Here is a 22,278-nt window from a genome sequence, read left to right as displayed (position 1 = left end):
GACCAAAAAGGTAACCTGTTTGTGGAGGTAGAAGATGTGGATATGGTTCTTAATGAATGCTTTGCACCTGTCTTCACAAAAGAGGGGGTCAATGTAGACATTGTAGTTGAGGAGTGTGAAGTATTGGATGTGATAAACATAGGGAGAGAGGAAGTACTAAGGGGATGAGCATCCTTGAAAATGGATATATCACCAGGGCCGGATAAAATGTTCCCCAGGCTGTTATAAGAAGCCAAGGAGGAAATTGCGGATGGTCTGACCATCATTTTCCAAACCTCACTGGATACAGGTGAGGTGCTGGAGGATTGGAGGTCTGCTAACATTGTACCTTTGTTTAAAAAGGGAGTGAGGTATAGACCGAATAATTACAGTCCAGTCAGTCTGACCTCTGAAGTGGACAAATTATTGGAATCAATTCTGAGAGATAGGATTGATCAAGGGCAGTCAGCATGGATTGAAGGGCAGGTCGTGTCTGACTGATTTGATTGAATTTTTTGAGGAAGTAACAAGGAGGATCGATGAGGGCAGTGGAGTTGATGTGGTCTACATGGATTTTAGCAAGGCTTTTAACAAGGTCCCACATGGCAGGCTGGTTAAAAAAAAGAGCCATGGGATCCATGGGAATGTAGCAAGCTGAATACAAAATTGGCTCAGTGGCAGAAAAAAGGGTAATTGTTGACGTGATGTTTTTGTGACTGGAAGGATGCTTCCATTGGGATTACCCAGAGTTCAGTGCTAGGACCCCTGCTTCTTGTGGTATATATTAATGATTTGGACATAAATGTAGGGGGAATGATCAAGGGGTTTGCAGAAGACACAAAAATTGGCTGCGCAGTAGATAGCGAGGAGGATTGTTGTGGACTGCAGGAAAATATCAATGGACTGCTCAGGTGGGCAGAAAAGTGGCAAATAGAATTCAACCCAGAGAGATGATGCATTTGGGGAGGACAAACAAAGCAAAGGATTACACAATAAATGGGAGGAAACAGAGGTGTAGAGGAAGTGAGAGACCTTGGAGTGAATGTCCACAGATCCCTGAAGGTAACAGGACAGGTTGATGAGGTGGTTAAAAGGCATATGGAATCTTTTCATATTCCATGTCTCCGCTAATAAATAAGAGAAGGGAGGTTATGCTGGAGCTACATAAAACATTAGTTAGGCCACAACTTGAGTACTGAGTGCAGTTCTGGTCACCTCATTAGAGAGGATGTAACTGCATTAGAGAGGGTACAGAGGAGATTGACGAGGATGTTGCCAGGACTAGAAAGTTGCAGCTACGAAGAAAGATTGGATAGGCTGGGGTTGTTCTCCTTGGAACAGGGGAGGCTGAGGGGAGATTTGATTGAGATGTGCAAAATTGTGAGGGGCCAAGATAGAGCAGATAAGAAGAGCTCATTTACTTTAGTAGAGGGATCAGTGACTAGGTGGCGTAGATTTAAAGTGATTGGTAGAACGATTAAAGGGGAGATAAGGAAAAACTCTTTTCACCCAGAGTGTTGTGGGGGTCTGGAACTCTTTACCTGAAAGGAGAGTAGAGGTAGAAGCCCTCAACTCATTTAAAAGTGTCTGGATATGCACCTCAAGTGCCGTAACCTGCAGGGCCACAGGCCAAATGCTGGAATCTGGGATTAGGCTGGGTGGCTCATTTCTTGGCTGGCACAGACTCTTTCTGTGTCTGTGTCGTAAACGTTCTACAATTCTAAATTGAAAGAAACACTGTACACGCCTGCAAAGATTAGTGGCAGGTCAGAAGCTTGAACAGATTTTAAGAACCAGCAAAGAATGGCTGAAAAAAATAAAGAGGGAGAAAGTTGAGTATGAGAGAAAGCTAGTTGCTAATATAGAAACAGATAATAAGAGTTTCTACATAATTTAAAAGGAAAAGAGTAACTATAGCTAGTGTTGGTCCTCTAGAGAGTGTGTGCCTGGGGAATTATTAATTGGAAACAGGGAAATAGCAGAAGCGTTGAACAGGTGTTTTGTGTCCGTCTTCATTGTAGAAAACATAAAAAACTTCCTAAAGATACTTGAAAAATCAATATGTAAGAGGGAGAAACTTAAAGCAATCACCATCACCAGAGAAAAGATTCTCAGAAAACTACTGGACCTTAAGGTTGACAACTCCCCAAGACCTGATGGCCTGCACCTTAGGGTCTTAAAGTGGCTGCTGAGATAGTAGATATATTGATAATAATCCAAAATTCCTTAGATTCCAGAACGGTCCCAATGGATTATAAAATAACAAATATAACACCTTTACTCAATCAGCCAGCTGGCCTAACATCTGTCATGTGAAATAGCTGGAATCCATTATTAAGGAGGTTATGGCAGGATATTTAGAAAATCATCATGAGATCAGGCATAGTCATCACGGTTTGTGAAAGGGAAATAATTTCTTTGAGGAAATATCTAGCAAGGTGGATAATGGGGAACCAGAAGATGTGGTGTGCTTGGATTTCCAAAATGCATTTGATAAGATGCCACATCAAAGGTTACTACACAAAATAAGAGCATATGGTGTAGGGGGTAATATGTTACCACGGATAAAGGATCGATTAGCTAACAGACAGCCGAGAGTAGGGATAAATGGGTCATTTTCAGGTTGGCAAATCGGAGTGGAGTGCCATAGGGATCAATGCTGGGGCCTCAACTATTTACAATCTATATGACTTAGATGAAGAAACTGAATGTATGGTAGCTAAATTTGCTGATGGCACCAATGCAACTAGGGAACTAAGTTCTCAAGAGGCAGTAGTGTATCTGAAAAGGGATATTAACAGGTGAGATGAGTGGGCCAAAATTTGACAGATGGAGTATAACATGGGGAAACGTGAATATGCCCACTTTGGCAGGAAGAATAGAAAAGCATCTTTCATTTAAATGGGAAAGAAATTGCAGAACTCTGTGATACCAAGGAATCTTGGTATCCTGGTAAATGAATCACAAAGTTAGTATGCAGGTACAGCAAGTGATAAGGAAGGCAAACGGAATGTTGGCATTTATTGCAAGGGGGTTGGAATAGACAAATAGGGAAGTTTTACTGTAGTTGTATATGACCTTGGTGAGACTTCAGGAGTACTGTGTACTGTTCTGGTCTCCTCATTTGAAAAAAGACATAATTGCTTTAGAAACAATTCAGAGAAGATTCACTCAACTCATCCTGGGATGAAGGGCTTATCTTTTGAGGAAAGGCTGGACAGCTTGGGCCTGTATCCATTCGAGTTTAGAATAACAAAAGGTGATCTTAATGAAACATAAGATCCTGAGGGGACTTGATAGCAGGATACTGGAAGGACATTTCCTCTTGTGGCTTCCACTAAAACTAGGGGACATATTTTAAAAACATGAGTTGTACCTTTTAAGATGGAGACAAGAAGGAACTTTATCTCTCAGAGGATCGTTAGTCTGTGGAATTCTCTTCCCCAGAAAGCAGTGGAGGCTGGGTCATTGAGTTTATTCAAGGCCGAGTCAGACAGATTTTTGACAGACAAGGGAATCGAGGATTATGGGGGGCAGGCAGGAAAGTGGAATTGAGACCACAAGCAGATCAGCCATGATCTTATCGAAGGGCAGAGCAGGTTGGAAGGGCCAAATGGCTCCAGCTCCTCAGCCCTCTGTTCCTATGTTCTTGGGTTAGAGTAAATTGCCTCAGTGCGGTTGGATACTTCGTCCCATGATTTTGACCCACTAACAGTGAAGAACAGCAGTACAGTTCCAATGTCACACAGCAGGATGGTGTGAGACTTGAAGAGAAACTTGAAAGTAGTGTTCCCATGCATCTGCTGCCCTTGTTGTGTTAGATGGTAGAGTTTGCATGTTATGGTGCTGTCAAGGGAAACTTGGCAAGTTGCTGCAACATATCTTACAGATAATACATACTGCTGCCACTGTGCACTGGCTAGGGGAGTGCTGATCAAGCGAGCTCCTTTGCCTTCGATGGTGTCAAGCTTCAAGTCTTGTTGGAGCTGCACTCGTTCAGCTAAGTGAAGAGTATTCCATCACACTTTTGACCTTTTTAAAAATTCTTCCATTATGTGTGGGCATTGCTCGTACGGTCAGCATTTGTTTCTCATCCCTACTTGCCCTCGAGGCGGTGGTAGTGAGCAATTTTTTTTTATTCATTTACAGGATGTGGGTGTCGCTGGCTGGGCCAGCATTTATTGTCCATCCTTAATTGTCCTTGAGAAGGTGGTGGTGAGCTGCCTTCTTGAACCGCTGCAGTCACTGTGGTGTAGGAATTCCCACAGTGCTGTTAGAAAGTGAGTTCCAGGATTTTGACCCCGTGACAAGGTATCCCATGAAGGTACACAATACAGTTCCAAGTCAGGGTGGTGTGTGGTTTGGAGGGGAACTTGCAGGTGGTGGTGTTCCCATGCATCTACTGACCTTGTCCTTCAAGGTGGTAGAGGTCACAGGTTTGGAAGGTGCTATCGAAGGAAGCTTGGCAAGTTGCTGCAGTGCATCATGCTGCCACTGACAGTCAGTGGTGGAGGGAAATGCTTAAGGTGGTGAATCGAGTGCCAATAAAGCAGGTTGCTTTGTCCTGGGTGTTGTCAAACTTCTTCAGCGTTCTGGGAGCTATACTCATGCAGGCAAATGGAGTATTCCATTACACTCCTGACTTGTAGATGGATGTCAGACTTTGGGGAGACAGGTGGTGTGTTACTCACAGCAGAATTCCCAGCCTCTGACTTGTTCTTGTAGCCACAGCATTCACAGGGTTGGTACAGTTAAGTTTTTAGTCAATGGTAATTAGGACGATATTGATGGAGGGGGAAATTCAGCAACGGTTATGCCAGAAAAAGACATTTTGTTGAACTTTTTCATCTGCAAGAATACTGACGTCAGGGGAAGCAACAACTTTATGCTTTATGAGAAGAGTGCTAATAGGTTGGCAAGAGTATTCTTGATTGGTAAGGGCATTGCCATGGAGAATGCACCAGATAGTGGTGACTGACAGTTAACTGCCAAGCATTTTTTTTTTTAAAACTTAAACCAGACAGCTTGACCCTGATTGGTCAAGGCATTGCCCTGAGGAACAAACCAGCAAATGGTTATCGCTTATTTTGTTTAGCTGAAACAGGTGCAATGTGTGTACATGTTCTTTCTGTCTACAAAGAACAGGGCCCTGTGTATTAATGTGTAGCTTCCAGTACACGCAAATGCGCCACACTGGGAACTCTACTAATAATCTTAAATTAGTTGTCAGCATAATTCTTAGCACACAGAGGATTATTGCGGAATCACATCCAATGTTGGACACTGTGTTTTGAGCTTTGCTGGTTGGGTACGGTCTGTACCTTGCCCGTCGCGAACAGTGGAAGGGACATGTTGTTTGATATGATCCGCCAGTCTTTGGGCTGTATGGCCTACATACCTAGCATCACACTGGCACTGAAATTCATATAACCACATTACTCATTTGTGAGATGGGCAGAACGTCTTTTTGGGTTGACAGCAGCATCCTATTAGTGGCTGTTGCTACTGCACAGTAGCAGCATAGAACAGCTAGCTTCACCTGTTGTTCAAATTTTTGAGATACCTTGCCCTTCCAGGGTAATCCGAGGTAGACTGGGCACATTTCAGAGCCAAAAGTGACGGCCTTACATCCGCTCGAGTTTGCACAATACACAATGTGAAATAATCTGATCAGGGTAGCCATTATCCTGCACGATGTTTTTGATGTGCCCTATTTCAGCATCAAGCTTGCATGTTGAGCAAATGGCTTGGGCCCTATTTACGAGGTTGCCGATAAGGCCAATCTTATAACATGTGGAACTGTAAGAATTCCAACACGTGTATTAATCAGTGAAGGTAGGCTTGCAATAGACAGTGGTAGAGAAACCCCTGGCAGATTTTTCAACCAATACATCAAGGGATTCATTTCACTGCTCCATTTCAAAGGCGAATTTGAGCATAGGATGAAGCCCATTAAGACATGCAAGGAAACTATTACATGCTGCTACATATTTAAATATAGCAAAAGTGTCATCTGTATATCAGAAATATGCAAGTGGCAGGTGGTTAGGTGTCATTCCATCGAAGACATGTTTTTCTTGGAACCCAAGAAAGATGTTTGCAAGAGCTGAGCCTAGAGGGGATCCCATCTATTTGGGCACACATGGTGTCGTTAAAAATGAACTCAACTGTGCGCGATGCCGAGTTCACAAGTTCAATGAATACTGATTCACACGAATGGTGGCAGGTCTAGATCACCAGACATAGTGCTGCAGAGCAAATATCTATGGCTTCCCTCAGTGGAACATTGGTGAATAGGCTAGCAATGTCAAATGACCACATGGAAACAGCATTGCTATTGACATGCAAGTTCTGTATGGTCTTCACAAAGATGAAGGAATCCTTCACTGTGTATGTGGAAAACTTGGTCAAAACCGGTTCTAACAATTCGCCCAACCATTTGGCCAATTCATGCTGTTCTGAACCGCTCATAGATAAGATAGGACGTGAAGAAACATCACCATAAACTCACTTAAGCTGATGTAGTTTGGCAACGCAATTAACAACGCCACTAAACACATAACAAATCTCTCTGACCGTGTGCTCTCAGAAAGCGAGGAGTTTGTTCTTGCGCATGGGTTTCAATTTTGGTGTGCCTTCATCCGAAGTCAAACGGGAAGAGGTATTTGCTCAGTTCAAACTCCTCTATTCCCAACTATCCTGCCACAAACCATCATCCACTGAAGAAGCTGAATTCTTGAAAGCAGGCCTAGCTGTTCTTGCGTATGCATATTGTGGGATTGCGAACGACCTGTCTAATTTTCACATTCAATGCAAATGTCTTAGAGCATTGCGAGGTTTCAAGACCAACCCAGACATACGCATCAGTAAACCTGACAAAGGGACGGGAATAGAGATCTTTAACAAGCGTGACTATATCAACAAAATTCTGAATGATAGGTCCAAATTCGTATCCATTGCACCCACCACTCAACATGACCAGACAGCCTTGCTTGAAAGTAAGCTGAAAAACGTTTGCTGGACTTGTGAAAGAGCAATGAGCTACTGCATGACGCATGACAGGGTTCATCCTCACGGCTCGCTACAACTGCGCATGTCTGGGCTGCCCAAAACACACAAAAGTGACGTCCACTTATGGCCTCTCTAATATCTCGGACAGGCTTTGCACAACATGAATTGGCCAAATGGTTGGGCAAATTTTTACAACCAGTTTTGAACAAGTTTTCCATATACACGGTGAAGGACTCCTTCACATTTACAAAGGCATACAAGACTTGCATATCGACAGTAATGCTGTGTACTTGTGCTCATTTGACATTGCTAGCCTATTTATCAATGTTCCACTTAGTGATGCCTTGGATATTTCTGTTGCAGCACTGTATCATGGCCATCTAGACCCACCACCATTGCGAGAATCAGTGTTCAATGAACTTATGAACTCGGCAACTCGCACAGTTGAGTTCAGCTCTAACGACATCATGTGTGCCCAAATATATGGTGTTGCCATGGGATCCCCTCAAGGTCCAGTTCCTGCAAACACTTTTGTTGGGTTCCATGAGAAACATGTCTTCGATGGAATGACACCTAACCTCCTACTGCTTGCATATTTCCGATATACGGATAATACATTTGCTATATTTAAAGCATGTAATAATTTCTTTCCATGGCTTAATGGGCTCCATCCTGCACTCAAATTCACCTTTGAAATGGAGCAATTAAATTAACTCCCTTTCCTGGACATAGTAGTTGAGAAATCTGCCAGGGGGTTCTCTACCACAGTCTACCGCAAGCCTACCTTCACTGAACAATACACACATTGTGTGGAACTGTGAGAATCCCAATGTAAAATATCGGCAACCTTGTGAATAGGGCCCAAGCCATTTGCTCACCATGCAAGCTTGATGCTGAAATAAGGCGAAAAAGAATAATGGCTACCCTGATCAGATCATATTGCATTGTATAAATCACACAAACTCATGAATGGATGTAAGGCTGTCACTTTCAGCCCTTTAAAGTGCCCAGTCTACCTCAGATTACCCTGGAAGGGCAAGCTCTCAAACATTTGAGCAACAGGTGAAGCCAGATGTTTCACGCTGCTACTAAGCAATAGCAACACGACTGATATTCGCCACTAACAGGGTTTTGCCACCAAGCCAAAAGATGCTCTGCCTATCACGCAAATGAGTAATGTGGTATATGAATTTCAGTGCCAGCGTGATGCTATGTCTGTAGGCCATACAGCCCAAAGACTGGCGGATCGTATCAAACAGCGCATCCTTTCCGCTGTTCACAACGGGCAAGGTGCAGACCATACCCAACCAGCCTGTGCTTGCAAAACTCAAAACACAGCGTCCAACATTAGATATGATTCCGCGATTGGACAACATTTGCTAAATAACCCTCAGTGTGCTATAAATTATGCTGACAACCAGTTTGTCAGTCAGGCTCACAGTTTGGCGCATTTGCATGTACTGGAAGCTACATATATTAATACACAGGGCCCTGTTCTTTGCAGACTGAAAGAACATGTACACTGCACCTATTTCAGCTAAACAAAAAAAGTGACAGCCATTTGCTGATTCATTCCTCAGGGCAATGCCTTGACCAGAACCAGGCTGCCTGGTTTAAATTTCAAACAATGCTTGGCAGTTAACTGTCAGTCACCATTAACTGGTGCATTCTCCATGGCAACGCCTCTACCAGGGTCCACTTGTTAACCAATCCGCACTCTCTTCTCATACAGCTTAAAGTTGTTGCTGATTGTTATTCTTGCAATTGTCCTGAGTGCAAGAAAAGAAGCTTCAAAAAAAATGTCTTTTTTCAGCAATACTCAAGGTCTGTACTACCAAATGACTAAATGGTTATTCCGTTTAATGTCAAGGAGATGGTTAGGTTCTTGGTTGAGAAGGTCACCACCTGGAGCATGGCTAAAAGATATTTGCCACTTATCAGCCCAAGCCCGAATGTTGATCAGAGCTTGCTGCAGATGGACATGGACTGCTTCACTATCTGAGGGATTCACAAATGGTCCTGAACACTGCAATCATCAGCAAACATCTCCATTTTTGACCTTATGATGGAGGAAAGGTCATTGATGAAGCAGCTGAAGATAGCTGGACCGAGTGAAGCGACAAACTGAATTTTCCAATCTAAAGGAACAGTTCCCAAATCGAGAGAAATTTGGAGGATTACAGTTGGGGCATCTGCAACGTTCTTCTGCAGGACTGACCTGAGGCTGAGAATGATTGGCCTCCTACAACTACAAGCATCTTGCTTTGCACTAGGTATGACTCCAATCAGTGGACAGCTTCTCTCTCCTCCACCGATTTCCAATTAGTTGAGTTTTGCTAGGATTCTACTTGGTCAAATGTTGCCTTGGTGTCACTCTCACCTCATCTATGGAATATAGCTCTTATCCCCATGTCTGGATCAAGGCCTGCAATTCTACTAGTTTCAATTTTAGCAAACAGTCTCTTAGACAGGCCTTTGGAAGTCCATGTACATAACATCCATAGAATTTCTCCTAATTTCGTCATCTATTCAAAAAGATCAATCAGATTTATCAGGCATGATCTAATCTGTATAATTCCATGCTGCCTCTCTCTGACCAGCTGAAACTTTAAGGTATTCAGTCACTTCATCCTTAATAATAGACTCAACTTCAACTTCCCAACAACTAATGCTGGAAAAACTCAGCAGGTCTGACAGCATCTGTGGAGAGAAAGACAGAGTTAACGTTTCGAGTCCGTGTGATTCTTCTTCAGAACGGACTCTTCCGAGTCATACGGACTCGAAACATTAACTTTATCTTTCCCTCCACAGATGCTGTAAGACCTGCTGAGTTTTTCCAGCACTTTTTGTTTCTGTTCCAGATTTCCAGCATCCGCGGTATTTTGTTTTTATCCCAACAACTAATGTTAGGCTAACTGGTTGATAACAACTAGTTTATGTCACCTTTTGTAAACAGTGAAGTGACACATGTAATTTCCCAAATGAATGGTTTCCAAGTCAAGAGAACTTTGGATGATTATAGTTAGGGCATCCACCATGTTCTCACCTATTCCTTTTAAAGGCCTTGGATGGAAACCATTTGGTCCTGCGGATTTGTTTCTTTCTCATGCCACTAATTTCTCGATTACAGTTATCTTGCTTAGTTCTTGTCCTTTTGATAATAATTTCCCTCTTCCACTAGTCTAAATACTGACAAAATAATTCTCAGCATGTCTGCTTTTCCTTATTTCATTGACATCACCAGTTTTCAATGGGCCTACATTGGGGAAAAAAGGATGGTCAAAGCAATGTATTTGTAGATGTTGTTTGTACTGATTTTGATATCCCTTGGAAGTTTTATTTCATACTCCTTTTTTGAGCTCTTACTATCTGCTTTAGCACCCTTTGCTGCACTTTGTATTATTCCCACTAACCAGGTTCTGCACTTTTTTTTTTACTTTTTCAGTTTTAAGTTGTCTTACCAGTATATATGCCCTAATAAAGACAAAGTAAAACAAGCCGAGTCTCCAAACTCTGTAACAATGTCATCATGACTTCTCTGCTTGTTCAATATTCCACCAGCCAAAATCTGTTCTCCTTCGGCCAGCCTAGGGAAACAAGAAGTGGGTATTATTTTAGAACAGTCGGATAGAAGAGATTTGGGCTACAGAATAAAACAAAAGCTGTTTTTTAAATACAACTCTTTCCTCTATACACACAAGTTCTTCTCCCCATCAATGCTTGGCCAGGATCAATGAGTTAACTTCCTCCCAGACCACAGGCACTACAATTCAGAGATCATTTAATAGATAACCAGTGAGAAGATTAAATCCCTCCACACGGTGAGAGCAAGGTCTTCTCCCACTACAACCTGGGCAAGTCATCAAATGTTCACCACTTAAGTACAGTCCAAACGTCTGACCTCCTTGGGCAATTTAGATTCAAAAATAATCAAACCACACAGCATTCCAAGCATTTATTTGAAGCACATCATTTTCATTTCAGAGCATTTACTTTTTTAAGTTTAGCTCCAATGTACTGAATCCCCAGCGGTAGGACAATCTTCACTGCCATCTACTCTCAGCAGATCACGCTATACTTTTCAAACAGAACTTTAAAAAAAGACAACAACCACCTGCCTGGAGAGTTCGACCAGGGAATAGCACCGAGGAAGAAAAACAGGAGACAAATTAGGCAATGGTTCTTTAAAGGAAGCCTAACAGTCTAATCCAAAGTTCACTTGGACTTTCTTCGCAAGAGCAGTGTTAGGTGAACCATGGTCCAGCATCAACAATTGGCAGAGTCAGCTTCTCAAATGATCAACTAATTAAGGCAGCTGAGCCATATGGGCCAAGAGAATTCTAGGTTTGCTTCCTGGCCTATTTGAAGTTAGTGACCTCGATTACAACTTATCCTCAAAGTCAAAGAACTGAAAAATCAAGAAAACCAGAAAGTTGAGGAAGATAGGGACACAAGATTAGCGGATGGGGAAGCAGGGTAAAAACAAAAAGGAAAAAGAAAAATGAACTTGTTGGAGCTTTGTTGCGCAGCACATGATACAAAAACTGGTGGTCCACATTGAGCAAGTTTAGAAACCTTGAATGGTTAAAACCAAATTTTAAACATCACTGTGGGACTTCAACATCTTAAACATTATACTAGGCTGCTCATTCATGATCAGAGGTGAGAAAGGCCTATGCTCACGCTATCCATTTGATGGTGCAATCGCATGCACTTCACAAAAGCAGGAGGCAAGCATAATCCTGGCCATTTAGTGTGCTGGACACCAGGAAATTTTTCCCCCGATTCCACAGGATGATCAAGAAAAACAGACCCAGAGTATCACACTTGCCTTTGATCTATCGCTAGATCTATTTAATCTAACCAATGCCATCCCTACACCCAAATCCCAAAGGAGGATATGATCGTACATAGAGATGTGACCACCTCTATTTTGAGGGGAACACTGCCATATGTTAGAGCTTTGTTCTGCAGCACTTGGTTGCAGCCTGTGGTACAATTCATTGTTTCAGAATTAAATATTACCTTCAAGCTTCCACTTCCATTTACTTACTTGCTAAGATCCATGCAACATTTGGCAAGAAGGTATTTGCACTGAGGGGTAGTACAGCTATGAGTTTTCAAAAGCCTGTAGGCTTTGTATGCTTTCCCTGAGCGATAGTAACAGGTTGCCAAGAGAAACAGAGCCTCTTCTGAACGCACTGCAGAATAAAAGAAAGCAGCTCTTAGAGACTCAAAATTCACAATTCCTCACTTAAAACAAATCACTGACGTCAAGGCAGTAAGAAACTGAATGCTTAAGCTCCTGTGAATACAATTTAAACATTTTTCCTTTTCAAATACATCTTCACCATCGAGATGAGACCAATTCTAACCTGTGCCTTACCCACTGCAGGTTCATGTAAACCGAGGCAATTTTTTTCTCCAATTCCCAACAAATGGGAGATGCAGGTAATTCATTTTTCTCATTAAGTCAACCACAATGTGTGACTGGAGTTGTGTCCTGGAGACTGTGTGTTGTTAATTTCTTGAGGACATTGGCAATCCACAGGGTAATTACCATAATTGGTCCTTTTTTATCATCATTTGCTTGCTGATTTAGTGAATTCAAGAATCACACCTTGCCATGGTTAGATTTAAGCTTGTGACCTCTAGGTTGTCAGTCCAGTACCAGAACAATCACACTGAGGAGTTCACAAAAATGCTAGTCCAACAAAGATTCGCTGCAGCAAATAAATGTTTTCTTCAATGAGTTCAAGGATGTTGGTGGTGGAAAGGGGGATAATTTCAAAACCCAAGTGTTGCCAACAACATTCAAGTTAGGTGCAGTACAGTTCTTCTGCCTGTTAGAACAGGACTATGTTAACAATAAAACTGGTAACATTAACATAGATGAAGATTGTTTTGAGCCAGAATTAAGAACCTGAAAATAGATAGAGAGGCTGGGCAGTTGACAATCACTCCTGGGTCCACAAGATGATTGGACACTTTTTTTCAAAAACTCAGTGCAATGTGTGTTGGTTCCTGTAGACTGGAATGTAGAAAAGTAGCTAAGACTGATCCAAATAACTGTAGGCTTTAGTTTGACATCAGTAACAGGAAAGATTCTTGAGGGAATGAAGAGGGATGCAATACATGATCACATAAATAGAAAGGGACATTTGAGCCAAACATGTCTTGAAAAGCTATGCCTCACAAATTTGATGAACTTCCTTAATTTTTGAAGAAACCCAGTAGACAATGCCCATTTAAGGCATCAAGTAAACTTTTAGCAGGTTTCTCTGCAAGGTCCAAGCTCATGGAAATATATTGAGTTGATTGAGGGCTCACTGGAAGGCCATGTCCAGAAAATAGCTACATACAGATTTGGATCCATTTGGAGAATTGTCACCAGTGGTGTCCCACGGAAATTAGTGCTGTGGGACCAATGGTCTGTGCTATTTTTATTATTGATCCAGATGTTAGCGTTGGGGGGCATGAAATACAATTTAGCAATGATGCTAAGATCTGTGTCAGGACTGTTGACAATGTTCTACTGCTTCAAACAATCTTGACGTGTTGGGAGATTGGGAAATTATCCACTTGGAAAGGTGCAGTGCTACGCATGCAGACAGGACGAATGCTGAACCTATGCCCATTCTTCAGGGGAAAGCATTATAGTAAGTGGAGCAGGAAAGAGATCTGGGTGTTCTCATACATACATGTCTAAAATCACATCATATCATTGTCAATGGGGGTGTATTCATAAAACAACTGATTGCAAGACAAGGCATAATATTTTGTCCTTGTACAAGTCAATGGTCAGACCTCAGCTCCATTACCATGTCCAGTTTTGGTCTCCCCACACGAATGGCGATATTGAGGTTCTGGGCTAATTCTCAGTATGAAGCATCTTAATGAACAAAATAGGGGAAAAAAGAGCTGAGACTATACACTTGAGTAATGTAAACTCAGGGCTGATCTAATTGAAGGTTGTAAGATGATGAAGGGAATAGTTGGTGTTCCAATTGACAGTTTGTTCCAATTAAATAGTTTAAGGTGGACCAGGGGTCACAATTTAGAGTTGTCTCAGACCAGATCTAGTTTGGGTGTCAGGAGATGGTTCTTTTCCCAGAGAATTGGGGTCCTTTGAACAGGCTTCCAGTTCGTGCTAAGGACACAGGTTGACTGAATTCCTTCAAGCGAACGCTGGCCTCTTTTCTAACTGAGAGTGAACTTCACCACTTATGAGAGATGGAAACTGCAGTAAATTATCAGTGATCTCCTGGATCTCAATGCTTAGAATTAGGTGGGGGGGGGGTGGCAGGTCAGCCCTGGCAAGGTCAGAAGAATTTCACTATTTTTCTTGCCCAAAACGGGCTGGGTTTTCATTTTCGCTGTTTCAAGTGAACTGGAGGATGACTCCTGCGTATACACTGCTATACACTGTATACTGAAACAATGAAACAGGTTGCATTGACCAGACACATTCTGACTGAGGTACTTAACAGAGTAGCTACCAAAAAAGTATATACCCACCTCCACTGCACAAATGAGGCAGCAAATTTAAATTAAGTTCTTGTTCTACATGAGTCCTGTGCTCAACTGTAGGATTCTTTTTGATTGAAGGGTGGGAGCGGATACAGTTGATGAATGAAAAAGTAAAGACCAATAAAAAGTGGGGAATACGTTATGTACATTTTCTGGGAAAACTTAAAAGAGTAAATAGTTTGAAGCTGTCTTGCAATACACAATGCCACGCTGCTCATCACCTATGCAGCCACTTCCCCAGCTGCCAGATCAGGTTTTAAGACTGCATCGACAATCAATAGGCGAAGAGCATATTATGACCAGGTTTCTTGAATCTTCAATTGGCAATTTAGCACTGATAGGTAAATAGTACTCATTCTGTCACATTCAATAACGTTACAGTTCCTACGTACCTTCAGCATAAAGTCTTTCTGCGAGGAAGACAGCATCCCGATAAGCATAGTGGTTAAGTGCATGCCAAATAGCAGCCTGTTGATAAAAGACAAATGATTAGCAGTGGCAATATTAACAAGACTTTTGCTAATTGTGACATTACAAGCATACAGAGTGGGAACTTCAAATCACCCAGTATTTTACGGAGGCAAAGTTAATAAACTGAACAGTCGCAGTGAAGGTAGGCTGAGAATGGAGGTGAGAGGGACTAAAGCCCAAAATACAAACATGGAACCATTGGCAACAGAGTAGATTGTCAACTAAAAGTGATGATAGATAGGCATAGAGGAGGGAGAGAGAGAGAACTTGGGCTGCAGAGTGTTCTGAATAAAAGTGCAACGCTTGGCAGGAGACATTTGTGGGACAGTCGGCTGATCTCAGCTACACTGTCAGAGGAAGGGATTTAAGGCAATGGAAAAGCAGATTTATTCTTCATGAGAAGATACAGAAAAGGGAAAGGGCAAAACCAAAGATATATAAGTTAGTTCAACACGGAACCTACAGGTTGTCCTTTGAGAAAACTGAATGAACAACGGAAAAGTTGACAGGAATTAAGACCCATGGCAAGCCCACACTTCAACCAGTGTGGACAACATTAACATTTCTGTCCCTGATGGGGATGTCTGCATGCCACCTGCATTAGGCATTACCAGCATGTTCTGCCCGGAAACATATCAGCAATGTGACACGTTCTGAAATCTGTATATTTATAGGTACTTTGGCCATTCCTACCAAAGTGAATACATTAAATTATCAACCTGGGGTGGGGGAGCAAAATAGAAAATCAGGGATAGGTGGAGCGCAGGGGAGATTGACAAATGTCATGGACATAAGGCGAATGGTAATGTCGATGATAAGTGCTAAAGACTAAAGAAGGTGCTGATAGTAGCATAAAGCTAAGACAGCAAAAAGTTAATAGCAAAACAAGGGTCAGCTCTCTGAAAGTACAACATAAAAACATGTGACAGATGGCCCTGTGGCTGTTGGGGAAAAGGAAAAAAGAGTAAATAAATAAATAAATTTTTAAAATTAAACTAAATTAATTTTTTTTTAAATTGGCTTGAAAAAGGGGAAAAGATGGAGGAGAGTGCTCATAGTCTGAAGTTGATGAACTCAGTGTTAAGTCCGGAAAGTTGTAAAGTGCCTCATCGGAAGATGAGGTGCTGTTCCTCCAGTTTGTATTGGGCCTCACTGGAACATCGCAGCAGGCCAAGGTCGGGCATCTGGGCATGAGAGCAGGATGGTGTGCTGAAATGGCAAACGACAGCAAGGTCTGGATCATGCTTGCGCACTGCGCGAAAGCATTCTGCAAAGCGGTCACCCAGTCTGCGTTTAGTCTCCCCAATATAGAGGAGACCGCATTGGGAGAAGCGAATACAGTAGACCAAATTGAAGGAGGTACAAGTGAAGCGCTACTTTACCTGAAAGGAGTGTTTGGGGCCTTGGGCGGTGTGGAGGGAGGAAGTAAGGGGGCAGGTTTTGCGCCTTCTGTGATTGCATGCAAAGGTGCCATGGGAAGAGGATGAGGAATTGGGGGTGATGGAAGAGTGAACCACGGTGTCACGGAAGGAACAGTCCTTACAGAAAGCTGACAGCAGGGGTGAGGGGAAGATGTGTTTGGTGGTGCCATCATGCTGGAGTTGGTGGAAACGGTGGAGGATGATCCTTTGAATGCGGAAGCTGGAGGAGTGAAAAATGAGGGCAAGGGGGACCCTATCTTGGTTCTGCGAGGGAGGGGAAGCGGGTGAGGGCAGAGTTGCAGGAGATGGGTCAGACATGGTTGAAGGCCCTGTCAACCACGGTAGGAGGGAAAGCTCAGTTAAGGAAAAAGGAAGACATGTCAGAAGCACCATTTTGGAAGGTGGCATCATCTGAACAGATGTGATGGAGGAGGAGAAACTGAGAGAATGGGAGTCCTTACAGGAAGCAGGGTGTGAGGAGCTGTGGGAGTTGGTGGGCTTATAATGAATATTAGTAGACAGTCTATCACCAGAAATGGAGGCAGAGAGATCAAGAAAGGGAAGGGAAGTGTCAGATATGGACCAGGTGAAGGAGAGAGGGGAGTGGAAATTGGAAGCAAAAAAAAAATATCGATAAACTTTTCCATGTCCAGACGAGAGCATGAAGCAGTACCAATACAGTCATTGATGTACCGGAAAAAGAGTTGCAGGAGGCGGCCTAAGTAAGACTGGAACAGGGAATGTACCACATACTCCACAAAAAGATAAGCATAACTGGGGCCCATGCGGGTACCCATAGCCACACCTTTTATTTGGAAGAAGTGAGACAAATTAAAGGAGGAATTGTTCAGTGAGAGAACAAGTTCAGCTAGACTGAGGAGAGTGGCGATGGATGGGGATTGTTCGGGCCTCTGTCAAAGGAAGAAGCGGAGAGCCCTCAGACCACCCTGGAGGGGGATGGAAGTGTAGAGGGATTGGACGTCCATGGTGAAGAGGCAGCGGTTAGGGCCAGGAAACTGGAAATTGTTGATATGACATCGGGCATCAGAGGAATTGCGAATGTAGGTGGGAAGAGACTGGACAAGGGAAGAGAGAACAGAGTCAAAATAGGGAGAAATGAGTTCCTTAGGGCAGGAACAGGCTGACATGATGAGTCCACCAGGGCAGTCCTGTTTATGGAATTTGGGAAAGAGGAAGAAGGGGGTTGGGGGACGATGAGGTTGGAAGCTGTGGAGGGAAGGTCTCCAGAGGAGAGGAGGTCAGCAACAGTCCTGGAAACAAGGGTGCGATATTCGATGGTGGGGTCATGGTCCAGCGTAAGGTAGGAAGAAGTGTCAGAGAGTTGCTGCTCAGCCTCGGCGAGGTAGAAGTCAGTACACTAGACAACAGCGCCACCCTTGTCGACAGTTGTGATAAAGTCAGAGTTGGACCTGAGAGAACAGAGTGCAGCAAATTCAGAAGGAGACAGGTTGGAGTCGGTGAGAGGGGCGGAGAAATTCAGGCGGCCGATGTCATGCTGACAGTTCTCAATTTTTTCCCCAACACCGTATCGGGCCATCTGTCACCTGTTCTTTGCTGTGCTTTCAGAGCACTGGCCCTTGTTCTGCTATTAGCATTCTGCTTTCTTACCTTTACACCACTACCAGCACCTTCTTTAGTTTTTAACGCTACCATTAACACTCCCTTTGTGCTGTGTCCACGACGTGTCAAATTTCGCCTCAGCTCCCATCTAAGAATGACCTTCTATTTTGCTCCACTCCTCTTAAACAGTATAAAATTCATCACATTTCTACCACTGTTTCACTCTGAAAGGTCATATGGGCTCAAAATGTTAACTGTTTCTCTCTCCACACAAAGTTTAGGTGGGCGAGCAAGCACGGGAGAGTGCTTGGTTCTGCTGGACCTTATTCTGAATGGTTCTTTCTCATGCAGTGGAGAACCCAATCACATTCTCGTTCTCATTGGAGAGAATGGTCAAAACCGCTCTATGTTCCTCAGGATCAGCACAGCTAGATTTAACAGAGCATCATGACAAAACAGCACCTCGCAATACACACATGGCTACTTAAAGTCTGGGACAAAGCAGAGATAAAGGACAAGCCTGATTAAAATGGCATCTTTCACAATCATAGGACATCCAACAACACTGTTGAGTACTTTTTGAATGTAGTCCTTTTTTAAATTAATTTGGGCATCACTGGCCAGGCCAGCATTTATTGCCCGCACTTAATTGCCCTCAAGAAGGTGGTGGTGAGCTGACTTCTTGAACTGCTGCAGCCCATGTGGTGTAGGTACACCCACAGTGCTGTTAGGAAGGGAGTTCCAGGTTTTCGGCCCAGCAACAGTGAAGGAATGAGGGTATATTTCCAAGCCAGGATGGCGAGTGGCTTGGAGGGGAACTTTCAGGTGGTGGTGTTCCATTCATCTGCTGCTCTTGTCCTTCTAAATGGCAGCAGTCGTGAGTTCGGAAGGTGCTGTCGAAGGAGGCGAAGGTGGTGAGTTCCTGCAGTACACCTTGTATATGGTGCACTCGGCTGCCACTGTGCGTCCGTGGTAGAGGGAGTAAATGTTTGCAAGCTGGTTGCTTCGTCCTGGATGGTGTCAAATTTCTTGACCGTTCTTGGAGCTAAACTCATCCTAGTTTGTGCCTGGTAGATGGTGGACAGGCTTTGGGGAGTCAGGAGGCGAGTTACTCGTTGCAGGATTCCCAGCCTCTAGCCTGCTCTTGTAGCCACAGTATTTATATACCTTGTCCAGTTCAATTTCTGGTCAATGGTAACCCCCAGGATGCTGATAAGACCATAAGATGAAAGGGAAGGAGTTGGCCATTCAACCCATCAAGTTTGCTCCGCCATCTAATGAGATCATGGCTGATCTGGTAATCCTCAACTCCACTTTCCCGCCTTTTCCCCATAACCCTTGATTCCCTTACTAATTAAAAATCTATCTCCTTACTTAATATACTTAATGATCTAGCTTCTACAGCCCTCTGCGGTAAAGAACTCCTCAGATTCACTACCCTCAGAAGAAATTACTCCTCATCTGTTTTAAATGGGCGACCCCTTACTCTGAGATGATGCCATCTGGTCCTAGACTCTCCCACAAGGGGAAACAACCTCTCAGCATAGGTCCAGTAGGGGATTTCAACTTCCCCAATGTTAACCGGGGTAGTATTCGGCTTAGAGGGGGCAGAATGAAGCCAAGCAAGTGGTAGAAGTGTCAGTGGTGGAGCATTTCGGGGATAGTGACCATAACTCTGTCAGGTTTAAGGTATTTATGTAAAAGGACAAAGATGGACCGGAAATAAAGGTCCTGAATTGGGGGAAAGTCGATTTCAATTAGATAAGACAGGATCTGGCCAAAGTGGACTGGGAGCAGGTTCTAGTCGGAAAATCTACATCAGAATAGTGGGAGTCATTCAAAAAGGAAATAGTGAGAGTTCAGGGCTAACATGTTTCCATAAAGGTGAAGGGTAGGACCAACAAGTCCAGGCAACCCTGGATGTCAAGGGATATGAAGGATAGGATAAAGAGAAAAAAGGAGGCTGATGGCAGATACAGAGGGCTGAAAACAGCAGAAGCCCGAGAGGAGTGTGGGGAGGGGTATTTAAAAAAGTAATTAGGAGAATGAAGAAGGGGCATGAAAACACACTGACGGGCAAGATAAGGAAAATCCCAGGGCATTTTATAAATATATTAAGGGCAAGAGGATAACCAGGGAAAGAGTAGGGCCCATTAGGGACCAAAGTGGCAATCTGTGTGTGGAGCCGCAGGACGTAGGTGAGGTTTTGAATGATTACTTTTCGTTTGTGTTCACTATGGAGAAGGACAATGTAGGTGTAGAAATCAGGGAGGCGGACTGTGATATACTTGAACAAATTTGCATAGAAAGGGAGGAAGTATTAGTGGTTTTAGCGGGCTTAAAAGTGGATAAATCCCCAGGCCCAGGTGAGATGTATCCCAGGCTGCTATGTGAGGCAAGGGAGGAGATTGCAGGGGCTCTGACACTAATTTTCAAATCCTCTCTGGCCACAGGAGAGGTGCCAGAGGACTAGAGCACAGCAAATGTGGTACCATTATTCAAGAAGGGTAGTTGGATAAACCAGGTAATTACAGGCCAGTGAGTCTAACAGCAGTGGTAGGGAAACTTTTGGGAAAAATTCTGAGCGATTGGGTTAATCTCCACTTGGAGAGGCAGGGATTAATCAGGGATAGTCAGCATGGCTTTGTCGGGGGAGAACACATCTAACAAATTTAATTGAACTTTTCGAGGAGGTGACAAATTGTGTAGATGAGGGTAGTGCAGTTGACGTAGCCTATGTGGACTTCGCGAAGGCTTTTGACAAGGTCCCGCATGGGAGAATGATCAAGAAGGTAAGAGCCCATGGGGTCCACAGCAATTTGGCAAATTGGATCCAAAATTGGCTTAGTAGCAGGAGGCAGAGGGTGATGGTCGAAGGTTGTTTTTGCGATTGGAAGCCTGTGATGAATGGTGTACCACAGGGATCGGTGCTGGGAGCCTTGCTGTTTGTAGTGTGCATTGATGAGTTAGACGTGAATATAGGAGGGATGATCAGTAAGTTCGCAGATGACATGAAAATTAGTATCGTAAATAGTGAGGAGGATAGCCTTAGATTACAGGATGATAATATGGGCTGGTACGATTGGCAGAGCAGTGGCAAATTGAATTTAATCCTGAGAAGTGAGAGGTGATGCATTTTGGGAGGACTAACACGGCAAGGGAGTACACAATGAATGGTAGGACCCACGAGTACAGAGGATCAGAGGGACCTTGGTGTACATGTCCATAGATCCCCAAAGGCAGCAGCACAGGTAGATAAGGTAGTTAAGGCGGCATATGGGATACTTATTTATTAGCCAAGAATATAAGAGCAGGGAGGTTATGTTGGATAAAAACAAAAAGCTAAAAGCTACTGCGGATGCTGGAAATCCAAAACAAAAACAAAAACAAAAAAAAACAAAAACAGAATTACCTGGAAAAACTCAGCAGGTCTGGCAGCATCGGTGGAGAAGAAAAGAGTTGACGTTTCGAGTCCTCATGACCCTTCGGCAGAACTGAAGTATAGTTAGGAGAGAGGTGAAATATAAGCTGGTCTAAGGTGGGGGGTGGGGGGAGAGAGAAGTTGAGGGTGGGGTGGTTGTGGGGACAAGCAAGCAGTGATAGGAGCAGATAATCAAAAGATGTCACAGACAAAAGGATCAAAGAGGTGTTGAAGGTGGTAATATTATCAAAGAAAAGTGCTAATTAAGAATGGATGGCAGGACAATCTAGGTACAGTTCTAGTGGGGGTGGGGTGGAAAGACTAACAAGGTATTAGTTGTAGATTTAAAAATAATGGAAATAGGTGGGAAAAGAAGAATCTATATAAATTATTGAAATAAAAAAGGAGGGGGAAGAAACGGGGTGGGGATGGGGGGAGGGGGAGTTTAAGATCTAAAGTTGTTGAATTCAATATTCAGCCCGGAAGGCTGTAAAGTGCCTAGTCGGAAGATGAGGTGCTGTTCCTCCAGTTTGCGTTGGGCTTCACTGGAACAATGCAGCAAGCCAAGGACAGACATGTGGGCAAGAGAGCAGGGTGGAGTGTTAAACTGGCAAGCGACAGGGAGGTTTGGGTCTTTCTTGCGGACAGACCGCAGGTGTTCTGCAAAGCGGTCGCCCAGTTTGCGTTTGGTCTCTCCAATGTAGAGGAGACCGCATTGGGAGCAACGAATGCAGTAGACTAAGTTAGGGGAAATGAAAGTGAAATGCTGCTTCACTTGAAAGGAGTGTTTGGGCCCTTGGACGGTGAGGAGAGAGGAAGTGAAGGGGCAGGTGTTGCATCTTCTGCGTGGGCATGGGGACGTGC

General features: G+C 43.6%; 1 protein-coding gene across 3 annotated transcripts in view; it reads right to left on the bottom strand.

Moving 5' to 3' along the window:
* cdc27 (cell division cycle 27) overlaps nucleotides 1-22,278 on the bottom strand; it is a 118,302-nt gene that overhangs the window by 81,996 nt on the left and 14,028 nt on the right. The window contains exons 2-4 of one of the 3 annotated variants that reach the window (XM_078529882.1): nucleotides 14,913-14,988; nucleotides 12,044-12,191; nucleotides 10,452-10,577 (exon numbers count right to left, since the gene is read on the bottom strand). In XM_078529882.1, coding sequence (XP_078386008.1) covers nucleotides 10,452-10,577; nucleotides 12,044-12,191; nucleotides 14,913-14,988 — 350 coding nt within the window. Of the gene's footprint in view, nucleotides 1-10,451; nucleotides 10,578-12,043; nucleotides 12,192-14,912; nucleotides 14,989-22,278 lie in introns of those variants that run through there. The other 2 variants (XM_078529883.1, XM_078529885.1) reach the window with 2 other exon arrangements.

Source organism: Cetorhinus maximus, chromosome 25 (assembly GCF_964194155.1).
Source record: "Cetorhinus maximus chromosome 25, sCetMax3.hap1.1, whole genome shotgun sequence".
Lineage (NCBI taxonomy): Eukaryota > Metazoa > Chordata > Chondrichthyes > Lamniformes > Cetorhinidae > Cetorhinus > Cetorhinus maximus.
The sequence above is the reverse complement of the archived record's forward strand: the minus strand, read 5'-3'. Positions and strand labels throughout refer to the sequence as shown.